At 41.5% G+C, this 19651-nt stretch overlaps 1 protein-coding gene across 1 annotated transcript in view; it reads right to left on the minus strand.

Annotated features, from left to right (window-relative positions):
* Positions 1-402: 402 nt before the first annotated feature.
* The window catches only part of LOC109509189 (midasin-like), a gene marked incomplete at its 3' end in the record, with an annotated part of 44638 nt that continues 25389 nt past the window's right edge, over positions 403-19651 (minus strand). The window contains exons 21-32 of the mRNA XM_019859079.1: positions 17778-17925; positions 16585-16692; positions 16182-16333; positions 15011-15189; positions 12307-12515; positions 11152-11298; positions 7444-7547; positions 6161-6330; positions 5936-6070; positions 5671-5809; positions 2054-2186; positions 403-569 (exon numbers count right to left, since the gene is read on the minus strand). Of these exons, the coding sequence (XP_019714638.1) occupies positions 403-569; positions 2054-2186; positions 5671-5809; positions 5936-6070; positions 6161-6330; positions 7444-7547; positions 11152-11298; positions 12307-12515; positions 15011-15189; positions 16182-16333; positions 16585-16692; positions 17778-17925 (1791 nt within the window). The remainder of the gene's footprint in view (positions 570-2053; positions 2187-5670; positions 5810-5935; positions 6071-6160; positions 6331-7443; positions 7548-11151; positions 11299-12306; positions 12516-15010; positions 15190-16181; positions 16334-16584; positions 16693-17777; positions 17926-19651) is intronic.

Genomic DNA, 19651 nt, shown 5'->3' on the forward strand with positions numbered 1-19651 from the left:
TTCCATTTCGGTTTTATTTACGTTTCATACACCATCCCAACTTCATGACAATTGGCACTACAGTAATCCCTCGTTTATCGCTGTTAATGGGGACCAAAACCACCCGCGATAAACAAAAATCCGCGAAGTAGCAACCAATAAACACACACGTGTATATGTATATATATATATTTTTTTTTTTAAAGTCCGCAAAAAGTCCGCAAACGGTCTGCGAGAAGCTGCAAAACAACAGCGAGTCACATAGAGCAACATATACAGTACTGTACTCCATGTATATGGGGGAAAAAAAAAAGATGAATGTTTGAAAAAATCAGCGATGCACTGAAGCCGCAATAAACGAACCGCGAAATAGCGAGGGATCACTGTACTCTGAAACAAAAACAAAACATAGCAAGAATGTACACTGAGTGTTTGTCGGACTGTGTGTTTTTTGTGTACCTGTTTAGTCTCTCAAGAACGGAGTCATCTGCCAAGGAGATCTCATCCATGAGGAACACCCCACCGTTTTTCATGGCCAAAACCAAGGGCCCATCATGCCACTGAAAGAACTTGCATTCATCACCGTCAGCCTGTAACCATACACGAGGTTAGTTATTTAGCCATTTCGCATCAATTTTATGTCTTCATATATCCATTAAGTAATAATCCGCACATTGATGACACTAAATAATGCAATCACGGAGGGACATGCAGGTTCGAGAATAGGTAGCTCTTCCTGGAAAGGAGGAGAATACTTAGAAAAAATTGTCCTGTGTACTGTATAAGCTTGGTCAGAAACTTTAATCATGGTTGGTCATTTGGAAGCAATGCAAACCATCTATAACCTGAACAAATGTTTTTCTGTTGCTCAAATATGACTGTAATTGCTAAAGCCCATTTTCCGATCCGCTTATCCTCACAAGGGGGGTGCTGGAGCCTATCCCACCCGGTTGCCAGCCAATTGCAGATAATTGCTAAACTTTTTATCTAGAAACATACCCGATTGGAATGGAGGAAGATTTTCTACGGCAAAGAGGCATTTTGGTTTCATTTTCGATTGAAGTAAAATTTTGTAATGAAAAGAAACGTGACAAGAGGAATTTTAATTGCTGCCCGAGCGTTGAAATGCTCACATTTTACGATTATCCCCCTCCATTGCAATTAATTCGTATTTCAAAATTACAGTACCAAACTAGTGTGCCACCATCAAGCGGTCAACAGTGGAATTGGACCCATGTTAAATGGGAAGCAGAACAAAATTGTCGCAAACTGATCTAAAAAAAAAAAAAAACATCTGAGAAATAGTGACGCCACTTCTCGAACACCTGGTGCCATAGCGCCTGACGTTGAAGCTAACCTTAGGAAGCTGGCACACAATAGGCCTAGACAACAGCGGAAGGCTAATAACATTAGCTACTTAGATATAGTTATACACTTCGGCTCCAACAACACTAGGATGAGACAATCAGAGATCACAAAGAACGTGATAGCAAAGGCTTTTGATCTCGCCAGAAAGATGAGTCGACATCGAGGAATTGTTTCTGGCCCCTTACCCGCGAGAGGCAATGGTGAGAGGTTTAGCAGATTACTCGTTAGTTGGCTAGCTTTTGTGGCGAACAGGGACTGCGGTTTGTACATAAATGGCCATCTTTCTGAGACCGACCCGACCTGCTGTTGGATGGCCTTCGACCTAACTGGGATGGCACCATCACTCTTTCTAGTTTTACAGTTTGAGCATTCAATGACAATCCACATCAGAGCAGGGCGTATTACAGGTCATTAGCGAGCCTGTAAGAACAGGTGTGGAGTCTGTAAGGCTAAAGCGAGCTTGCGCTATGCTAGACTTGACGTAGCTTTCTACGTCGATTTGAGCTTCACACTCAACATACATTACCTATGCTGCATTGCACACTGAAATGTTTTCTACTGAGGTGGTGCTACAAGACAATTTTTAATAGTTCAACACATATGGGGTTTGTTTTGTTTGAAAATAAACCAGCAAGCCAAATAAGCTACGAGGGAAAAATAGTTCTGTTTTTATCTATAAGTTCAAAAATTAACTGTGCATCAGTACCTGAGAGGAATGTCGGACAGGTCGCAACCCTCCCAGAAAGTCTGATGTTTCCATGTGAAGGTGGCAGTTGACAGAAAAAAGCTTCTTCCCAGTCACAGCAGCATACAACTGGCAGATTGTAGTCTTTCCACACCTGAAAAAGTTGTGGGGGAGCATGCGAGTGTGTGGGAGGCAGAGGGGATGGGGATAGAAGGAGACATGAGCATGACTTGTGCAATCATAGTTTCACCTCACCTCACAAATCAGGCAAGTCACGAACAAATCAGTTGAGGAATGAGATTTTTAAATCAAATTTTGGTTCAGGTCAAAAGTCATGCTTCAGTTTTCGAAAAGTCATTACATTCACGTGGAAAGCTTCAATGATCACTCCAGGTATGATGTATTTCATGGAAGGGGAGTAAATCTGTTTTTTTACTCGAATTTTGCCCTTCATATGGCTTCCATTTTTTCCCATCCACCCATCAATTATCTGAACCGTTTACCCTATGAGTATTGCAAGCATGCTGGATTGTATCTCGGCCATCTTCGGACAGTAGTTTTTATTTTTATTTTTTTCAATTTCAAATTATTTAAAAATATTTGTTTGGCCCTGTGTACATCTTTTTTTTCCTCCCCAAGATGTCGCCCGAGTGGGCAGCTGTCGCCAAGTGCTCTTCAAGAGCCTTGCTTTTTTGTTATGATTTTTGTCTTTTTGTTTTGTCACATGGTGTTTGTTATTACGTCGTGTGGGACTGATGTGGATTGTTTTCAGCGTTTTTTGGCCACGACATTCGTCAAAAGAGAAGAATCTGTGCTTGGTGGTTGCGCCTTCTCGGCAGCACGCATGTACCAGCACTGATTTTGACTGTGAGGAATGTCGGCGCCATTTGACTGTCGGTGCTGGACAGCCCCGGGCAGCCTGTGTTTTTTGCGCCTGTAATGGGCAGCATCTGTCACAGCCCCGTTTTGTTCAGCGGAGATGTCGGCGCTGTTGGAAAGTCTGCTTTGGTGCAGCTGGATGGATGGCCGAGGTTGAAGAGAGAGGAACTGAGAGTATTTGGAACTGAGAGTTGCCACTTGGAATTGAAGTGAACTGACATGGGACAGGAGAAGTGAACCAATCTCTTTTTTTCGTCAATGGATGCTACAGCTTCTTGTTTACTTTGAAACTTAGCTTGTAGCCGATGTGTGCACATTTTGAGCAAGACGTCTCTGATCCACTGGTGAAAGGACATTTTGATTCTCTCCTCTTTCATCTAGAACTGCTTCAAACAACAAAGTGTATGAGGGAAAAGTGGTTAAGATTGCGCGACTGTCCATGTTTTTATGCTATGTGTTGTGTTTATTATTTTACTTTATGTTAACTGTTTTGTTAAGCGCTTTGTGACAGCTGCAGCTGTTGTGAAAGCACTATATAAAATAGGGTGTATTTCATCTTTTAATATAGTGTGATATCCAACGTTCATGGTTTTCCAGCAGTGCCGTAATTAAGTAGTTGTGGGTGGTAATAGCCTTGCTGCTGCTATGTTGAACCTAATTTTTTAAATGTTAGTACTGTATATGTGTGCGGTGTTGGAGGTGTAGTTTGTCTCAAGTTAATTCTGCCAATGAAGTATACCATGCCACCCGCAGCTTGCTTTCTCCCAAATCTTTGCATCCCATTTTGAAGATCGATGTGTCTCAATTAGGGGTGTAATACAAAACAATTTCAATCACAAAATCGATTTTAAATTTTTCAAATTAAACTGAATCTTTAAAATATGACTCGATACGCATCGAATCTTCTTTTATTGGAGCAATACGTCTGAAAGAAATACTAAATTTACTGTCCTGCCAAATTAATTCGGCGGCCCGGTGTGCCAGTGGTTTGCGCGCCGACCTCACAGTGCAGAGGTCATGGGTTCAATCCCGGCTCCGGCCTTCCTGTGTGGAGTTTGCATGTTCTCCCCGGGCCTGCGTGGCTTTTCTCTGGGTACTCTGGACTTCCACATTCCAAAAACATGCATGGCAGGCTGATTGAACACTCTAAATTGTCCCTAGGTGTGAGTGTGATTGTGGTTGGGTGTTCGTCTCTGTGTGCCCTGCGATTGACTGGCAACTGGTTCAGGGTGGCCACCCCCGCCTACTGACCCAAGACAACTGGGATAGGCTCCAGCACCCCCCTTGTGAGGATAAAGGGGATCGGAAAATGTATGGATGGATGGACAAGTTAATTCATAGTCATAGTCAAATGCAGTAACGGGCGGTGAGTTTTGGACCTGTGCTTTCAGTGGGTCCAGTCCACCTCTTAATAACGCCATAACGTCACAATATGTTTAAAAAAAACAAACAAAAAAAAAAAAACAATATAATGAAGAACATGTTACTAAACTGTTCCTAACAACACATTTGCAGATTCACAGACGATTAGACGATTGTCTGTATAGACTCCCTTCCAAGCACTCTTACCCGTACGCATTGAAAAGAAAGATATTTGATATTTGAGGAAATTACGGGAAAAAAACCTGTTACCTTTATCTTCAATACATCACCTCAAGAACTCAACAGTACAATATAGTACCTCACAATAAATTTTTATCGAGATGAAACTTAATAACTTTGCGTTCCCCAGAGATGTTAATGCAGAAGCCTGTGTCTGTGTACGCTAAATTGCTGACTCACACATAACTACTCTGTAATCGTCTTTTATTAGAGAGATCAGAGATGAAAGTGGACTTTTCTGAAAATTCCGGAAAAAATAAAGAAATAAATAAATGTGTGTGTGTGTGTGTGTGTGTGTGTGTGTGTGAGGTTGAAGAGAGAGGAACTGAGAGTATTTGGAACTGAGAGTTGCCACTTGGAATTGAAGCGAACTGACATGGGACAGGAGAAGTGAACCAATCTCTTTTTTTCGTCAATGGATGCTACAGCTTCTTGTTTACTTTGAAACTTAGCTTGTAGCCGATGTGTGCACATTTTGAGCAACACGTCTCTGATCCACTGGTGAAAGGACATTTTGATTCTCTCCCTTGTGAGGATAAAGGGGATCGGAAAATGTATGGATGGATGGACAAGTTAATTCATAGTCATAGTCAAATGCAGTAACGGGCGGTGAGTTTTGGACCTGTGCTTTCAGTGGGTCCAGTCCACCTCTTAATAACGCCATAACGTCACAATATGTTTAAAAAAAACAAACAAAAAAAAAAACAATATAATGAAGAACATGTTACTAAACTGTTCCTAACAACACATTTGCAGATTCACAGACGATTAGACGATTGTCTGTCTCGACTCCCTTCCAAGCACTCTCACCCGCACGCATTGAAAAGAAAGAGGCCGATGTGTGGCATTAAGGAGCATTGCACATATTTGAGGAAATTACGGGAAAAAAAAACTGTTACCTTTATCTTCAATACATCACCTCAAGAACTCAACAGTACAATATAGTACCTCACAATAAATTTTTATCGAGATGAAACTTAATAACTTCGCATTCACCAGCGATGCTAATGCAGAAGCCCCTACCTGTCTGTGTACGCTAAATTGCCGACTCACACATAACTACTCTGTAATTGTCTTTTATTAGAGAGATGCACACCCTCGTTTGAATGCTTGGAAACACACAAAATGTCAAGGAAGGCAGATGTGCAACACCTTACCCAGTGTCCCCGACGAGCAGCACAGACTCGCCAAATCGAAGTGATCGTCCAACCAACACAGCTAGCCTCCTCATGCTGTGTGTCCATACCACATGGTGAAAATCCTTTGGAACTCCAGCAATGCTATCAACAAAGGGATCTGTCCACAGGATGGACAGTTGAATAAAGAATATGGCCTGAAGTGGCACGACTGATGCTTTCTACCCATGCAGATATATAAGCGGGGAAGTAAATGCTCCCATAATTCTTATATTAAATTACTCACTAAACTGTTTGTTGACTTGTTTCTGAGAGAACAGGTTTTCTGGGTGCACGGTCCTCTTAAAGTGCCTTTCGAGGATGGACAGGATGGTGGCCTCCTCCTCGGGCTTTCTAACGCGTCCTGCTAGCAACATATATCCTGAACATGAGGGGGAAAAAGTTGATTGGGGGTTTTGAATTAACATAAGAAATAGATTAAAGTTACACAGACATTTTTGACAAGCCTTACCGTCATCAGCCAAATGCTGAAGCCAGTCCTGAGAGGCTTCAGTCTGCTCTTCCAGCCTGTAGCGGTCTGCCCAGCGGAACAGGTCTCTGAGAGTAATGAAGCCATGTTTGCCTGCAAAGACAGAAGAGCCTCTGCGCATTGACTGCAGAGAGAGAGCAGGAATGGCATCACTGGTCAGAATCAAGTTAAAAAATATCATCATCATCATCGCTATTACTTCACATCATGGCTTTTCGTTCACATAAATTTTTCGGGCAGCTATTTTGGGACAAAATTGCCCCAAGGTACATTTTCGGTTTTGGTCCAAAAGACTCACAGTCCCAGAAACAACACGGCCGAAACCGGATGTTGTGATGATGCAAACAAAATGAGGGCAGCGCTTGCTTCTCAAGATGAGGAACCAACATATTTGCATTGTGTACGGATTTCAATAAATTTGAGAATGACACACGGAGAACAAGTAGTGAAACATGTACTCCCCAATAATGTAAAAAAAATTAATATGACAAAGATGGACATATGTCAAGGACAGGACAAAAATGATATAGTCAAACCTTGGTTTTTGAACATCTCTGTTCTCGACCAAATCGGTTTTCGACCAAAAACTTCGAGTTTTTGATGCCTCGGATGATGACCGAAAATCGGTTCTTGACCAAACTGAGCGCACTTGAATGCACCGCTTGACTCCTCTCGCCTTCCTTACGTGAAGAAGTGACGCTCCTTCGGGTAAACGAGGAAGTGACGCTTCCTCGTGTATCGTTCCATTGTGAGCAGACGTATTCAATCAAGATTTTTTTTTAAAAAGCATCGTGTTTATTGACAGCTATACAAATCGGACTGTTATTTCTGCATTGTGTATCACGGCACCAAATAAAGCAAGTGGAAGTCGTAAAGCTGTTGAAAGAGGAAAATAGTGCGCAAAACTATTGAATTTAAGCCTTGATAGCGAAATGTGAATCAAGTGTACGTGTGTCTGTGTTGGCTAAGGAGCGATCAGCAGCATCCTAAAAAAGAATGACCATCTTAAAGTCAATGATGTGGCTAAAGGATCTCGTGTGTTTAGCAAAAAAGGCCATAAATATTAGAGGAAGTGGAGAAACTTTTTCTTATTTTCATAAATGAGAAACAGCTAGCAGTCTTAGCCAAGATACGATTTGTGGCAAAGCATGACAATTGTATGGAGATTTGAAGAAAAAAAGGATCCTAGCATTGCTCCTGAAGAGTCTGATTTTAAAGCAAGCAGAGGATGGTTCAAAAAGTTTAGGAAAAGAAGTGGGATACACTCAGTCTGCTCTTCCAGCCTGTAGCGGTCTGCCCAGCGGAACAGGTCTCTGAGAGTAATGAAGCCATGTTTGCCTGCAAAGACAGAAGAGCCTCTGCGCATTGACTGCAGAGAGAGAGCAGGAATGGCATCACTGGTCAGAATCAAGTTAAAAAATATCATCATCATCATCGCTATTACTTCACATCATGGCTTTTCGTTCACATAAATTTTTCGGGCAGCTATTTTGGGACAAAATTGCCCCAAGGTACATTTTCGGTTTTGGTCCAAAAGACTCACAGTCCCAGAAACAACACGGCCGAAACCGGATGTTGTGATGATGCAAACAAAATGAGGGCAGCGCTTGCTTCTCAAGATGAGGACAAACATATTTGCATTGTGTACAGATTTCAATAAATTTGAGAATGACACATGGCAAACGAGTAGTGAAACACGGACTCCCCAATAATGTAAAAAAAATGAATATGACAAAATGTACATATGTTTTTCACAGGACAAAAATGATATACAGATGCTCCCCGACTTACCAACATGCGAGTTACGAACAACGGTATATACGAACATTTTTACGGGTATGTCAAAAAATAAATGAAAAAGTTAGATTTTGTATTGCGCGCCTTTTTCCGAGTACAGTACAGGTGTAGTGCTTCTTTCCGCCGCTAATACCGACGTGAGGCGCTGTGAGAGCTCGCCCAGCATCCACCCCGAATCCGGCTTCCTCTGCCTAGTTGTTAAATATCTCGTGCATCCATTATTCAATATGGTTGGTGAAAAGCGAAAGGTTTCTATTGAGAGTGGAAGTGTAAAGAAGAGGCAAGCCATTTCATTTCAAATGAAAGTGGCAATAATAAAGAAGCTTGATGCGGGTGAGAAAATGGAGAGCGTTGCACGTGCACACAACATGAATCGTTCAACCATCGGTACCATTTATAAACAGAAAGATCGCATAATGGAACACGTGAAAGGTGCAGTGCCGATGCAATCGACGATCATTAGCAAGTAAACATAATATTTTCCTTACAAGTAAAAAGCACTCATAAAGGTTGTAATGATTTCAGATTTCAAGGGGCAATTATAATTCTGTGGCCTGTCCAAGTTTCACCTCACATTAACATTTGAGCACAAAAGAAATGCCAGCATGTTTCACGGTGCCGCTGGGTGACTCGTTTGCTCAATTGGAAAGAAAGCCACAAAAGCAGACTCAAAAGAGTGGACCAATTTCATGACAATGTGGCAGTATACGAAAACGACGTGGAGCGCTAATTTCACATTTTGAGCTGGCTTTCGACCTCTGTCAGCTTTAGAAGAGCTCAGAGTTGAGATGAGTCTTGCTCAGGACAGTCAGTGGAGCTAGAGCCAAAGGGGGTGCTCCCAACAAGCACAAAGAAACCTCTATATAATGCTGTACTGCTCAAATAGTGGTTTCAGCTCCAATCAAGCTCCAGAAACAAGGGTTAATACTACAGTCAAACCTCGGTTTTTGAACGTCTCTGTTCTCGACCAAATCGGTTTTCGACCAAAAATTTCGAGTTTTTGATGCCTCGGATTATGACCGAAAATCGGTTCTCGACCAAACTGAGCGCACTTAAATGCGCCACTTGACTCCTCTCGCCTTCCTTACGCAAAGAAGTGACGCTTCCTCGGGTAAACGAGGAAGTGACGCTTCCTCGTGTAGCGTTCCATTGTGAGCAGACGTGTTCAATCAAGATTTTTAAAAAAAGAGCGTCCAATGTCAGCGGACGTGTTCAATAAAGATTTTTTTAAAAAGCATCGTGTTTATTGACAGCTATGCAAATCGGACTGTTATTTCTGCATTGTGTATCACGGCACCAAATAAAGCAAGTGGAAGTCGTAAAGCTGTTGAAAGAGGAAAATAGTGCGCAAAACTATTGAATTTAAGCCTTGATAGCGAAATGTGAATCAAGTGTACGTGTGTCTGTGTTAGCTAAGGAGTTCGACATGCCGAAATCAACGATCAGCAGCATCCTAAAAAAGAATGACCATCTTAAAGTCAATGATGTGGCTAAAGGATTCAGATTCAGATTCAGATTCAGAAAACTTTATTCATCCCCATGGGGTAATTGGACTTAACAGGCACGCTTTGCACAAGAAACATGAAAAACAAAGACGAACATGGGATACAGTCTCGTGTGTTTAGCAAAAAAGGCCACAAATATTAGAGGAAGTGGAGAAACTTTTTCTTATTTTCATAAATGAGAAACAGCTAGCAGTCTTAGCCAAGATACGATTTGTGGCAAAGCATGACAATTGTATGGAGATTTGAAGAAAAAAAGGATCCTAGCATTGCTCCTGAAGAGTCTGATTTTAAAGCAAGCAGAGGATGGTTCAAAAAGTTTAGGAAAAGAAGTGGGATACACTCCGTGATTCGTCATGGGGAGGCAGCCAGTTCAGACAAGGAAGCTGCCGAAAAGTTTAAAATTCAATTCGAAAATCTCATCAAGGCCGAGGAATATCTTCCCCAGCAAAATTTTAATATGGACGAGACTAGACTTGTGTGGATAAAGTGGTTCAGAAAATGGATGGAGGATGTTACCTCATACCGTAGCGTAGGGTTGCAGAGAGAGTCCATAGTTACAGCCATTACTTTAGGGTTTATGAGTTCAAGGTGTAAAATAATGTAATCTACAATTGTCACGATGAGAGAGAGAGAGAGATGTTACTTTAATTTTTATGTTACAATGTTAATGTTTGTTAAAATTGATAAAAATAAAACATACAAAATGTTTGTACAGTTTGTACAGTATTTTACATATTACCTGCTCTCTTATTACATGTGTATACAGTTTATGGTGTAAAAAAAAAAAGCTTTAAAAAAAGTTGTTTTCTAGACTTTGGAACGGATTAAAATTTATTTCATTGACTATATTGGGAAACATGGTTTCGGTTTTTGAACAAATCGGTTTTCAAACAGCCTTCTGGAACGGATTATGGTCGAAAATGGAGGTATGACTGTACTTAAGTTTACATCACACCTACGTGGCAGAATTATGTTGACATGGTGAAGGTTTGCCAAACTGCACCTCAAAGTGTTAAGTAAGTTTATACCTGTAATTGTAGTAGATAAACTGTCATTTATATTAAATAATGCTACATTTGCCTTTATTTTTGTATTCGATAACACAGTGATAGTCTGTTGTAATCAAGATTCTTTGTTGAAGAATACATTTGAAAAAGTAATCGCAAAAATATATCACAATCGCAATTTTGAGGGGGAGGAAAAGAAGAAGAAAAAAAATCTGAATTATTTTCCATCGTTGAGAATTGAGATTATAAGAAGAATGGTTGTTGGGGGATCTTCGGACTCCACTCAGCTTGGGGAGCAGACATCGAGGTGTCTTTGTTTTTGTATTTTTTGAGAGGTGCTCCAATACAATAAATCATGGGTCTCAAACCCCAATCCTCGGCGCCCGACGGATCGTTGCAAAACGTGGCGGTCGGAGCCGGCCGGGGGACGGTAACGTCCGTCGAACCCGACCGTCGCGGGGCGCAAAATGCGCTGCGTCGAAAACCCGAACAACGCGCAGGATCTTTCATGGGTCTCAAACCCCGATCCTCGGGGGCCGCTTTCCTGAATATTTTCCATCTCTCCCTGCTGCAACACACCTGATTCAAATGATCAGGGCCATTATCAGGCCTCTGCAGATTATGAGCTATCACTTATTTGAACCAACCACTAAAACAGACATACCTGTAGATCTATCATGACCTTGACTAGTTTCGTACAGTACGATGGAGGCATGCTGCACCGCAAATGGAGGATGGTCTCCAGCTCTGTGCTAGGTAGCTCATCAAAGTGCAGCTCCACAAAGCGATTCCTGAATGCTCTGGAGAGAACCTAGAGGAAAACGAGAGGCAAACATGAACAGGGTTCTAAATTAAGACCTAATGGGGCCACAACGTGACAAGGTCAAGGTCACGAAGGTCAGCCATCTCGTGACGAGATTTCCGTTCTCGCTAGATGAGATTGGCGAGATCGGCCTTCACCTCGCAGGAAGCAGACGATTGCCAAGTTGTGTAACGTTAAAACAAGTGTTGCGTACAAGTGTTGGTTGATTGCGGAGATATCACAGAGGAAGCAGCTAAAGTTGGATAGTTGTTTGCGATGATAAATTGACTTTGAGAAAGCCTTGCATCATTGGAAGCAGAGTAAAGACAGGAGAATTTATGAACTCAAAGATTGAACCATGGGATGAAATAAGAACCTATTTCTCAACAAATCTTGTATGCCTGAATTATTAAAATTTTTATAGCATTTGTTTAGAAGAAATAAACCTATTATAAATGTATATTGTTGTTGTTTGTGTTATTATCATATGCAATTGAATAAGTAGACCATTTCAGAATTCAAAATTTGGGACTCTCTAAATGCATAATGGGACTCATATTTTTCTGATCACCGAGTCCCTGGGACTCGCAGGGCTCAAACTGTAAAATTATCACTGGAAGGTTTGTCAAACGTTCTCAAGACACTCACCAGACTTTTCTTGTCACAAGGGATAGGTGCATCGGATTTAAAAAAAACTAAACATTTTGCAATTCTTCCATTTTCCCTTTTACTGAAAATGAATATCTGACCCTAGTAGCAGTTGAACTGTCAACCAAGATATAATTTTGCAGACAACATAACCACAGGTCACCACATACCCTCGTGATGTTCAAACTTTTTTTTTCCCTGCTGGAAGAGGAGAAACCCCTTCTTTTCTCCGCCCGAAGCAACCCCGTGAAATAAACGTGAACAGCAAAGAATAAGTAATTGCAACCATTGAACTGTTGTATTATGTGACAGAAGCACAGGGTACCAATAAATTTGGCCATAATTGTCAGTATTATCTTCATGGAATACCTTTCGACCCCCATAGAGACCAGGAGGGTTCTGGGTAGCAAACAGCATGAATCTTGGGTGAGCCTTGATGACTTCCTGTGTCTCCACAACGAAAAGCTCCCTGTTGTCATCTAGCAGCCTGTTGAGGGCCTCGAGAACATCAGTGGGGGCCAGGTTCAATTCATCAAGGATGATCCAGTAACCTTTCCTCATGGCATCGATGAGAATGCCTGCAAGTGATTCAAATACAAGCAGCGTTGACAGTCAGCTCCATCACTATTTGGACATTGAAAATATTTTGAGCTTTGTACAATGGATTGTAAGTGCATCCTGAGCTTTAAATTAAATTACAGCCAAATCGAGTGAAGGGTTGTAGGAATTACAACAGTTTATAAGTGCCTTCAACTTTTTAAGGGAACAAAGGTAATTGAACAACGAAAAATCATAGATCAAACAGTCACTTTTTAATATTTTATTGTAAATTCTTTGGAATCAATGACAGGATGACATTTTAAACCCATGGATATCACCAGACCCGAGGTTTCATATCTGGTGATGTTCAGTTCCTGCTTGTTCTTTGGGTACTTTCAGTTTTGTCCTCAGGAAGTCAAATGCATTCTCAATCAGATTCAGGTCAGGTAACTGACTTGGCCTTTGCAGAACATAGCGCTTCTTTGCCTTCAAAAACGATTTGGCTGCTTTCACAGTATGTTCGAGGAACCCATCTGCATTGTGAAGCAATGAATATCATTCTGGTACAAGTTGGTCTGTGTCTCATCTGTCCATAAGTTGTTCCAGAACTGCACAGGTTCTTTTAGGTGTTTCTTGGCAAACTCAAATCTGGTCTTCCTGTTTTTGAGGCTCACCATTGGTTTACACCTCGTGGTGTATTTCCTCTGTATTAAACACACACAGGTCCAGTATTTAGCACACACTCAGGTCTACTAAGCCGAACACACCATTATTGACTCATTCAAAGGCATTTTCACAGAGTCAGTTCAGAGTATTTTGACTGATTTTTCAAGACCCACAGACAATTGTGTTCTACCACTATCCAGCCATTCATTTTCTACCGCTGACCCGGGATCGGGTCACGGGGGCAACAGCTCAAGCAGGGAAGCCTAGACTTCCCTCTCCCCAGCTACTTGTTCCAGCACTTCCCGGTGGATCCCAAGGCGTTACCAGGCCAGCTGGGAGATGCCCAGAACACCTCACCAGGGAGGCGTCCAGGAGGAATGCGAATCAGATACCCATGCCACCTCATCTGGCTCCTCTCGACGTGGAGGCGGCTCGACTCTGTGCCCCACCCGGATGACCAAGCTTCTCACCTTATCTCTAAGGGAGAGCCCGGACACACTGCAGAAAAAAAACATCTCGGCTGCTTGTATCCAGGATCTCGTTCTTTCTGTCAGGACTCATAGCTTGTAACCACAGGTGAGGGTTGGAACGTAGATCGACCGGTAAATTGAAAGCTTCGCCTTTTGGCTCAGCTCCTTCTTCACCACGACAGACCGATGGTAAGTCTGTTCATAACCTTTTCAAGGCGCAGCCGAGGCGTTGAGGGGGTCCGGTTTGGTGGCCTCAGTGTTGGATCTCTGCTTTTTGCAGATGATGTGGTGCTGTTGGCTTCTTCAATCGGGGCTCTCCAACTCTCACTGGAGCAGTTCGCAGCCACGTGTGAAGCGGTTGGGATAAAAATCAGCACCTCCAAATTTGAAAAAAAATCGTCCTCAGTCGGAAAAAGGCGGAGTGCCCTCTCCGGTTCGGGGATGAGTTCTTGCCCCAAGTGGAGGTAAGTGTCTTGGGGTCTTGTTCCTGTTGTACCATTATTTATACATCAAATCTACCCAACGCAATAATAGACTCTCTTTTTCCAACAGGCAAAAAAGTTTGATTCTATGTTTTCCATTCTTCAGTAATAAGCAGTGGAGCACAGCTCGACTTTGACAAGTTCAGCCACTTCTCACAGATTCTGGACAAAAGTAGATTTCTGTGTCAACAAACATCGAGCAGAACTGAGAAGTTTGCAGGCAACACAACTTTGAGCTGAGCAGGCTCATTAACTCATTCATTACCCGCCAATTCTGGACCAAGTCTGAAAAGACGTTTAAAAACGTCTTTGGGAGTGAATGAGTTAAGGAAGAGATGATTGTGAACTTGCTGCCCCTCATACTGGAACTGGCTGACTGGTATCAACAGCTGACAATTTCAATTTTCGAGGAATTACAGGGAGGCCAACATCAAGTCCATCCTTAAAAAGGTGCAGCAGAGGATGTAATTCCAACATGTGCTGAGGAAGCACAGCCTGCCACAGTTCAGGCAGTTCTATACAGCACTCGTTTGGTGCTGCAACAAAAAAAGGACATCTGACAGCACACCATAGTCAGGAGTTCCAAGAGGATCATCAATAACCCACTATCCAGGATCCAGCACAACAGTTCAGCTACATTATAATATTCAGTTGTAATGGACTAAAACCTGCACCGGACAGTTGAATGAGTTGCAAACTCCTCGCATTTTGCGACTGATTCCCTGCTGGAGCTTTAAGGGGTTGATTAACTAGAAAAGAGAATTGATGAGTTATTGTGGTTTTGTTTTTGTTTTTTTAGTCAAGTTGAAATAATGAGTGGCTAGCTCTGGAAAAAGACTAAACATCGACAGCTATCCTTTGACATTTCAAGCGACTCCATATTTAGACTTTCAGTAGACAGAACTGATCTCTTACCCTCTGTGAACACCAGTTTGCCCTTGTCATCTGAGCAATAGCATCCTATGTACTCCTGGATGTCTGTGTGCTCGTGGTTGTTGATTCTAACACAATGGTTACCAGTCGCTGTAGCCAGCCAACGGATTAGACTTGTCTTCCCCACAGAGGTTTCCCCCTGGATCAGCACCGGGTGAGTTCTGTTATGGATGAAGCACACAGGACATTTGCAACAGACGATTTGGTTCCAATCAGTAAGGAATGATTTGTCAAAAGTTGTATAAGGAGGTTGAGAAATAATGCATAATTAGTTGACCTTTTTTTGGGTGGGGCACATTTAGTTGGGGTAAGAACCACAGTGTTACAGCAGAGAATATAGATATACCGTACAGTTGTGTTTGGCGTTTTGTGAGTAAAGCTAAAAATCCTTCAAGATATACTTACATTAGTGATAATGCATTGGGATATTTCAATTCTTGTCAAAACATGAAGAAAATGTATCATTTATTTCGAGAACAAAAACAAAATATGCGGCATCAGAAGCTTATCTGTGAGGCTTTGCTTTCGGACGGCTATATGACAAGGTTACAACAATATTAACTGTTCGTTTTCCAAATTAAAAATGATGCTACAATTTCATAATTTATATACTGATCTATTTTTGTCAAAAATGTCAAAGAAATTATTTTTTGACGTCACAAACGCAACGTGATTCGTGATTGGATAATCATGAATGCGGAGATACAACTTCCGCCTACATATTCAGCAGCTAATTTTTTCTGTGTGTGTGTGTGTGTGTGTGTGTGTGTGTGTACACACAGGTGCATGCCAAAAATTTTGAATACCGAAGTAAAGTTCATTTATTTCAATCATTTGTTTCAAAAAGTGAAACTTGTTTTGTTATTCGTTAGACACATTCAAAGCTAAACATTTCAAGTCTTTATTTGTTTCAATTTTGATGATTACAGCAGAAACACAAAAAAAATAAGAAATGCAATGTTTCACAAAATTTGAATGTTATGACAAATGTCAACATTACTGGCCTCCCGTGTCCAAATCTTGACACTTAGTAAACGCAAAACACCGGCAATTTTTCTTCATCAAAACTGAAACAAATAAAGGCTTGAAATATATCAACTTGTCTGTAAAATGTGCAAAAACTGAAGCACTGTTATGAATGCGCTGCACCTACCCTGCAGATACCACCCTTGCAAGGTCCCGTAGGTTGAGTTTGACTGAGGGTGTGAGAATGTAGCTGGGATCCAAAGTTGGCTCCAAATCTCCCTGTGACACCCAGTAGCCCTCAACCGCCACACATTGTTTGCCTAAAGGAGCCACAATGGGCTGAAAGAAATATAAAGAGCAAATAAGGTTGGATATAAATGAAACCGCGTGAACAATTATATACTAAAGCTGAGACAGTTTCATGATTATTAAGTTTTTAGGTCAGAAAAAAATATGCCGTAAATTAGTAAAAAGGAACTATTCTACTCAGTCCCTTCTGTAATAAATCCCCAACATCAGCCTCAATCTTCCCCTTTACAGTGACTGCATGCCATTACAGCGAAGGTACATAACTTTCTCGGAATTCTTACGTGATTGAGACACTTGGTGTTTCCTTTGAGAATGTGCTGACAAACCAGTTTCTGGACCACAGGATGGGACATTCTGTCGAGCTGAGTTAGAAAGCTGAGACAGAAACCCTGCAAACATTCAGTGAGTGGACAATTAGGGGCAAGTAGATACCGGCGCTTGAGCTACTAAACACAAAAGTCAATAAAAGCAGAGATAATAGACAGCTAGTCTTTGAAGCCTTCAACAACAAAAAGTGAACTATTCTAGTGTTTCAATTATAGTGGTACCTCTACTTACAAAATTAATTGGTTCTGGAAGAAATTTCTTCACGAGAGAATCTAGTGTCTCTACTTACAAAAGTAGAGACACGTTTTCCATGTAATGCCCTAATCCGTTCCAAGCCCCACCCAAAATTCAGACATAAATGTTTTCTAAAGCATAAAAATGCATCAAAATATGTAACAAATACATGTTACAAATTAGATTATTGCACGATAAATGAGAGTTGTGCATCATGTAAAAAACAAAGAATAAAGAATAAAAATGGTCATTTAACTTTTAACTGCACCCTCATCGTTTTTTGCCTTTAGTTTTTCAAAATTGTTTTTTTAATAGTTTTTTTTTTGTGTGCATGCAAATACTTGTTTTGTTTTTGTACTTTCTCTTTTTCATAATTTTTGCTGCTGTAAACTGCTACATTTCTCCATTGTGAGACAAATAATAATAAATAATTCTTCTTCATATTTTCTCTCAGAATTGGTTTTTGCCTGGTGTTTAGTCAACAACTGAGCAAAGGACCTCTGGTTTTGTCAGCTTTTAACAATCCAATGTCCAAGGCAAACATCAGCAGAGTGAGTGAACACTTTGTCAGGGGATTCACATTTACCAGTACGTAAACCTATTGGAAGACCTCAAGGCCCGAGAGGTGAATGACACATACGGTAGGTCCCCCTTAGCCAATGGGATGCCAGGATGATGCTCGGTAATAGCCAATGGCAGAGCAGCTATAAGTATGTTGCGTTCAGGAAGCTCAAAGCTGCGAGTAGCAACTCATACTGTATTTTTACCTTTCATATCTTGAAATTTCTTTCATAACTAGAGGCAATATTTTCCTGTTGAGGGGTTTCGTAAGTTGAAAATTTCGTATGTAGAGACGTTCGTAAGTAGAGGTACCACTGTACATTTGGTGAATTCATGTTCATTGGCTTCTTACCTCATAAAGTGAGCGCTGCACAATATTGCATGGGTTCGCTGCCACATACTTCAGCGCCCTACATAGTGTGCGCAGGCTATAGTGGGGTCTTTGACCGGTCCCGTCCACAAGGTGTGAGGTAGCCTCCTTTCTCACTGCCAGGTAAAAACTATACATACATATAGAAGTACATGAATATGATGCGTAAAAATAATCAAGGTATGATCAAAATTGAATTTTGAGACGAAAGGCTTCTCATCCGAGAAGTCTTCATTAATTCGTGCAACAAGGCTTGGTTAGAACACACCAGCCTGAGGAGTGTGAAAACCCCAACTATTTATGTGGGTGGGAGACAGATGGGGGCTTCAGAGCAGGCAGACTGTTGCACCACTAGCTTTAAGGGAGTTTTCCATCTCACAAGACATTGAGGCCACTATCTAGCACAGGGGTGCCCAACCGGTCGATCGTGTAGCCTGTGAACTGATCCCAAGTCGATCACGGGTCGATCGCAGGGATGTAGGGAAAAATATATTTTTTTTTAAATTGATGTGTGTCTGTGTGCACGTTATCAATATTCTACATGTTTGTGTTAGTGCACACTGCACCATAAGCATGCACTCAGTTTCACTTTCACAAAAAAAGTATTTAAAAAAAATAAAATAATACAACAAAGCAGGTCACCTTTAACCTTTGGCGGCGCGTGACCTGCATCACCGTAAGTTGTTAGCGGTCAGCAGTCTGCACTTGCAGCTCGCGATTAGAGCTGTTGTCATTTATCTTTTTTATTTTTATTATTCTCATTCCAAGTTTGTTTCATGTACAATTCACCAATGGCACTGGCAAAGAATGGGAATCAGAAGTCTCAAGAGAAAACTTTTAAAACCATACACGTGAGCTACAATAGTGACGTTGTTGCCCTGAAGATGCTGCCAAAGTGCATCCCGTGCCGCCGCGTCAGGTCTCGACTAAGGTAGGCGGTGATTCCTTTTTACAAACTCACAAGCTCTTGTATATACTTTATTTTTCAGTTTCGTTCGTGTTCTGGGCCATGATGGCCATTGCTCACCATGGCATGCATGTGGGTATGCGTGCACTATGCGGGTCGATCGTGGGAGGTCAGTTGCTTGAAAAGTCGATCCTCGGTCAAAAAAGGTTGGGCGCCCCTGATCTATCATGTTTTATCTTTTTCGCCTCGCAAGGTTTAAAATACTCACTGCGCGGGGTTGGCGGTGTGGCATGTACATGCGGTGTGCGTTTTGTGTCATTTCGACTGTCGTCGCGTGTGGGAGCACGTGTGTAGAAGTGTCTGTCTGATGGATATGTGCTGCCTTCTACAAAAAAAGGGGTTTACTTTGAATTATATGTCTCTTGATATTTGAGCACACACACCAACGGTAGTGTGCGGCCACTTGAGCCATGCCAAATTAAAATAAATCCACGCAAAGCTGTCAAGCGTTCAAATATAAAATGCTTACATTTGGCCGTGCTTTTAATGCAGGCGTCACCAACTCCGGTCCTTGAGGGTTTGAGATTTTTCCCTCCTCCAACACACCTAATTTAAATGATCATTCATCAGCACGCTCTACAGGAGCCTGATAACAATGCTAATCATTTGAATCGGGTGTGTTGGAAGGTGGAGACGTCTAAAACATGCAGGATAAGGGACCTCGAGGACTGTGGGATGTCGGAGGATGCCTGGGAATGAACCCCAAGACAAAAAAAATATGCTCCTCCTCTAATTGACGTTAGGTCCAAGAGTTGTATGACTGCTGGCACTTAAACGTTATTTCAATAGAAAAATGATACGTCATAAGCATGCATTATCTTACTTTATCGATCAGTTAGCATGTGATGTTACTGATTTGAGATTGGTAAAATTAAAATTATTACTCATT

Source organism: Hippocampus comes, unplaced genomic scaffold (assembly GCF_001891065.2).
Source record: "Hippocampus comes isolate QL1 unplaced genomic scaffold, H_comes_QL1_v1.1 scaffold26, whole genome shotgun sequence".
In the NCBI taxonomy this organism is placed as follows: domain Eukaryota; kingdom Metazoa; phylum Chordata; class Actinopteri; order Syngnathiformes; family Syngnathidae; genus Hippocampus; species Hippocampus comes.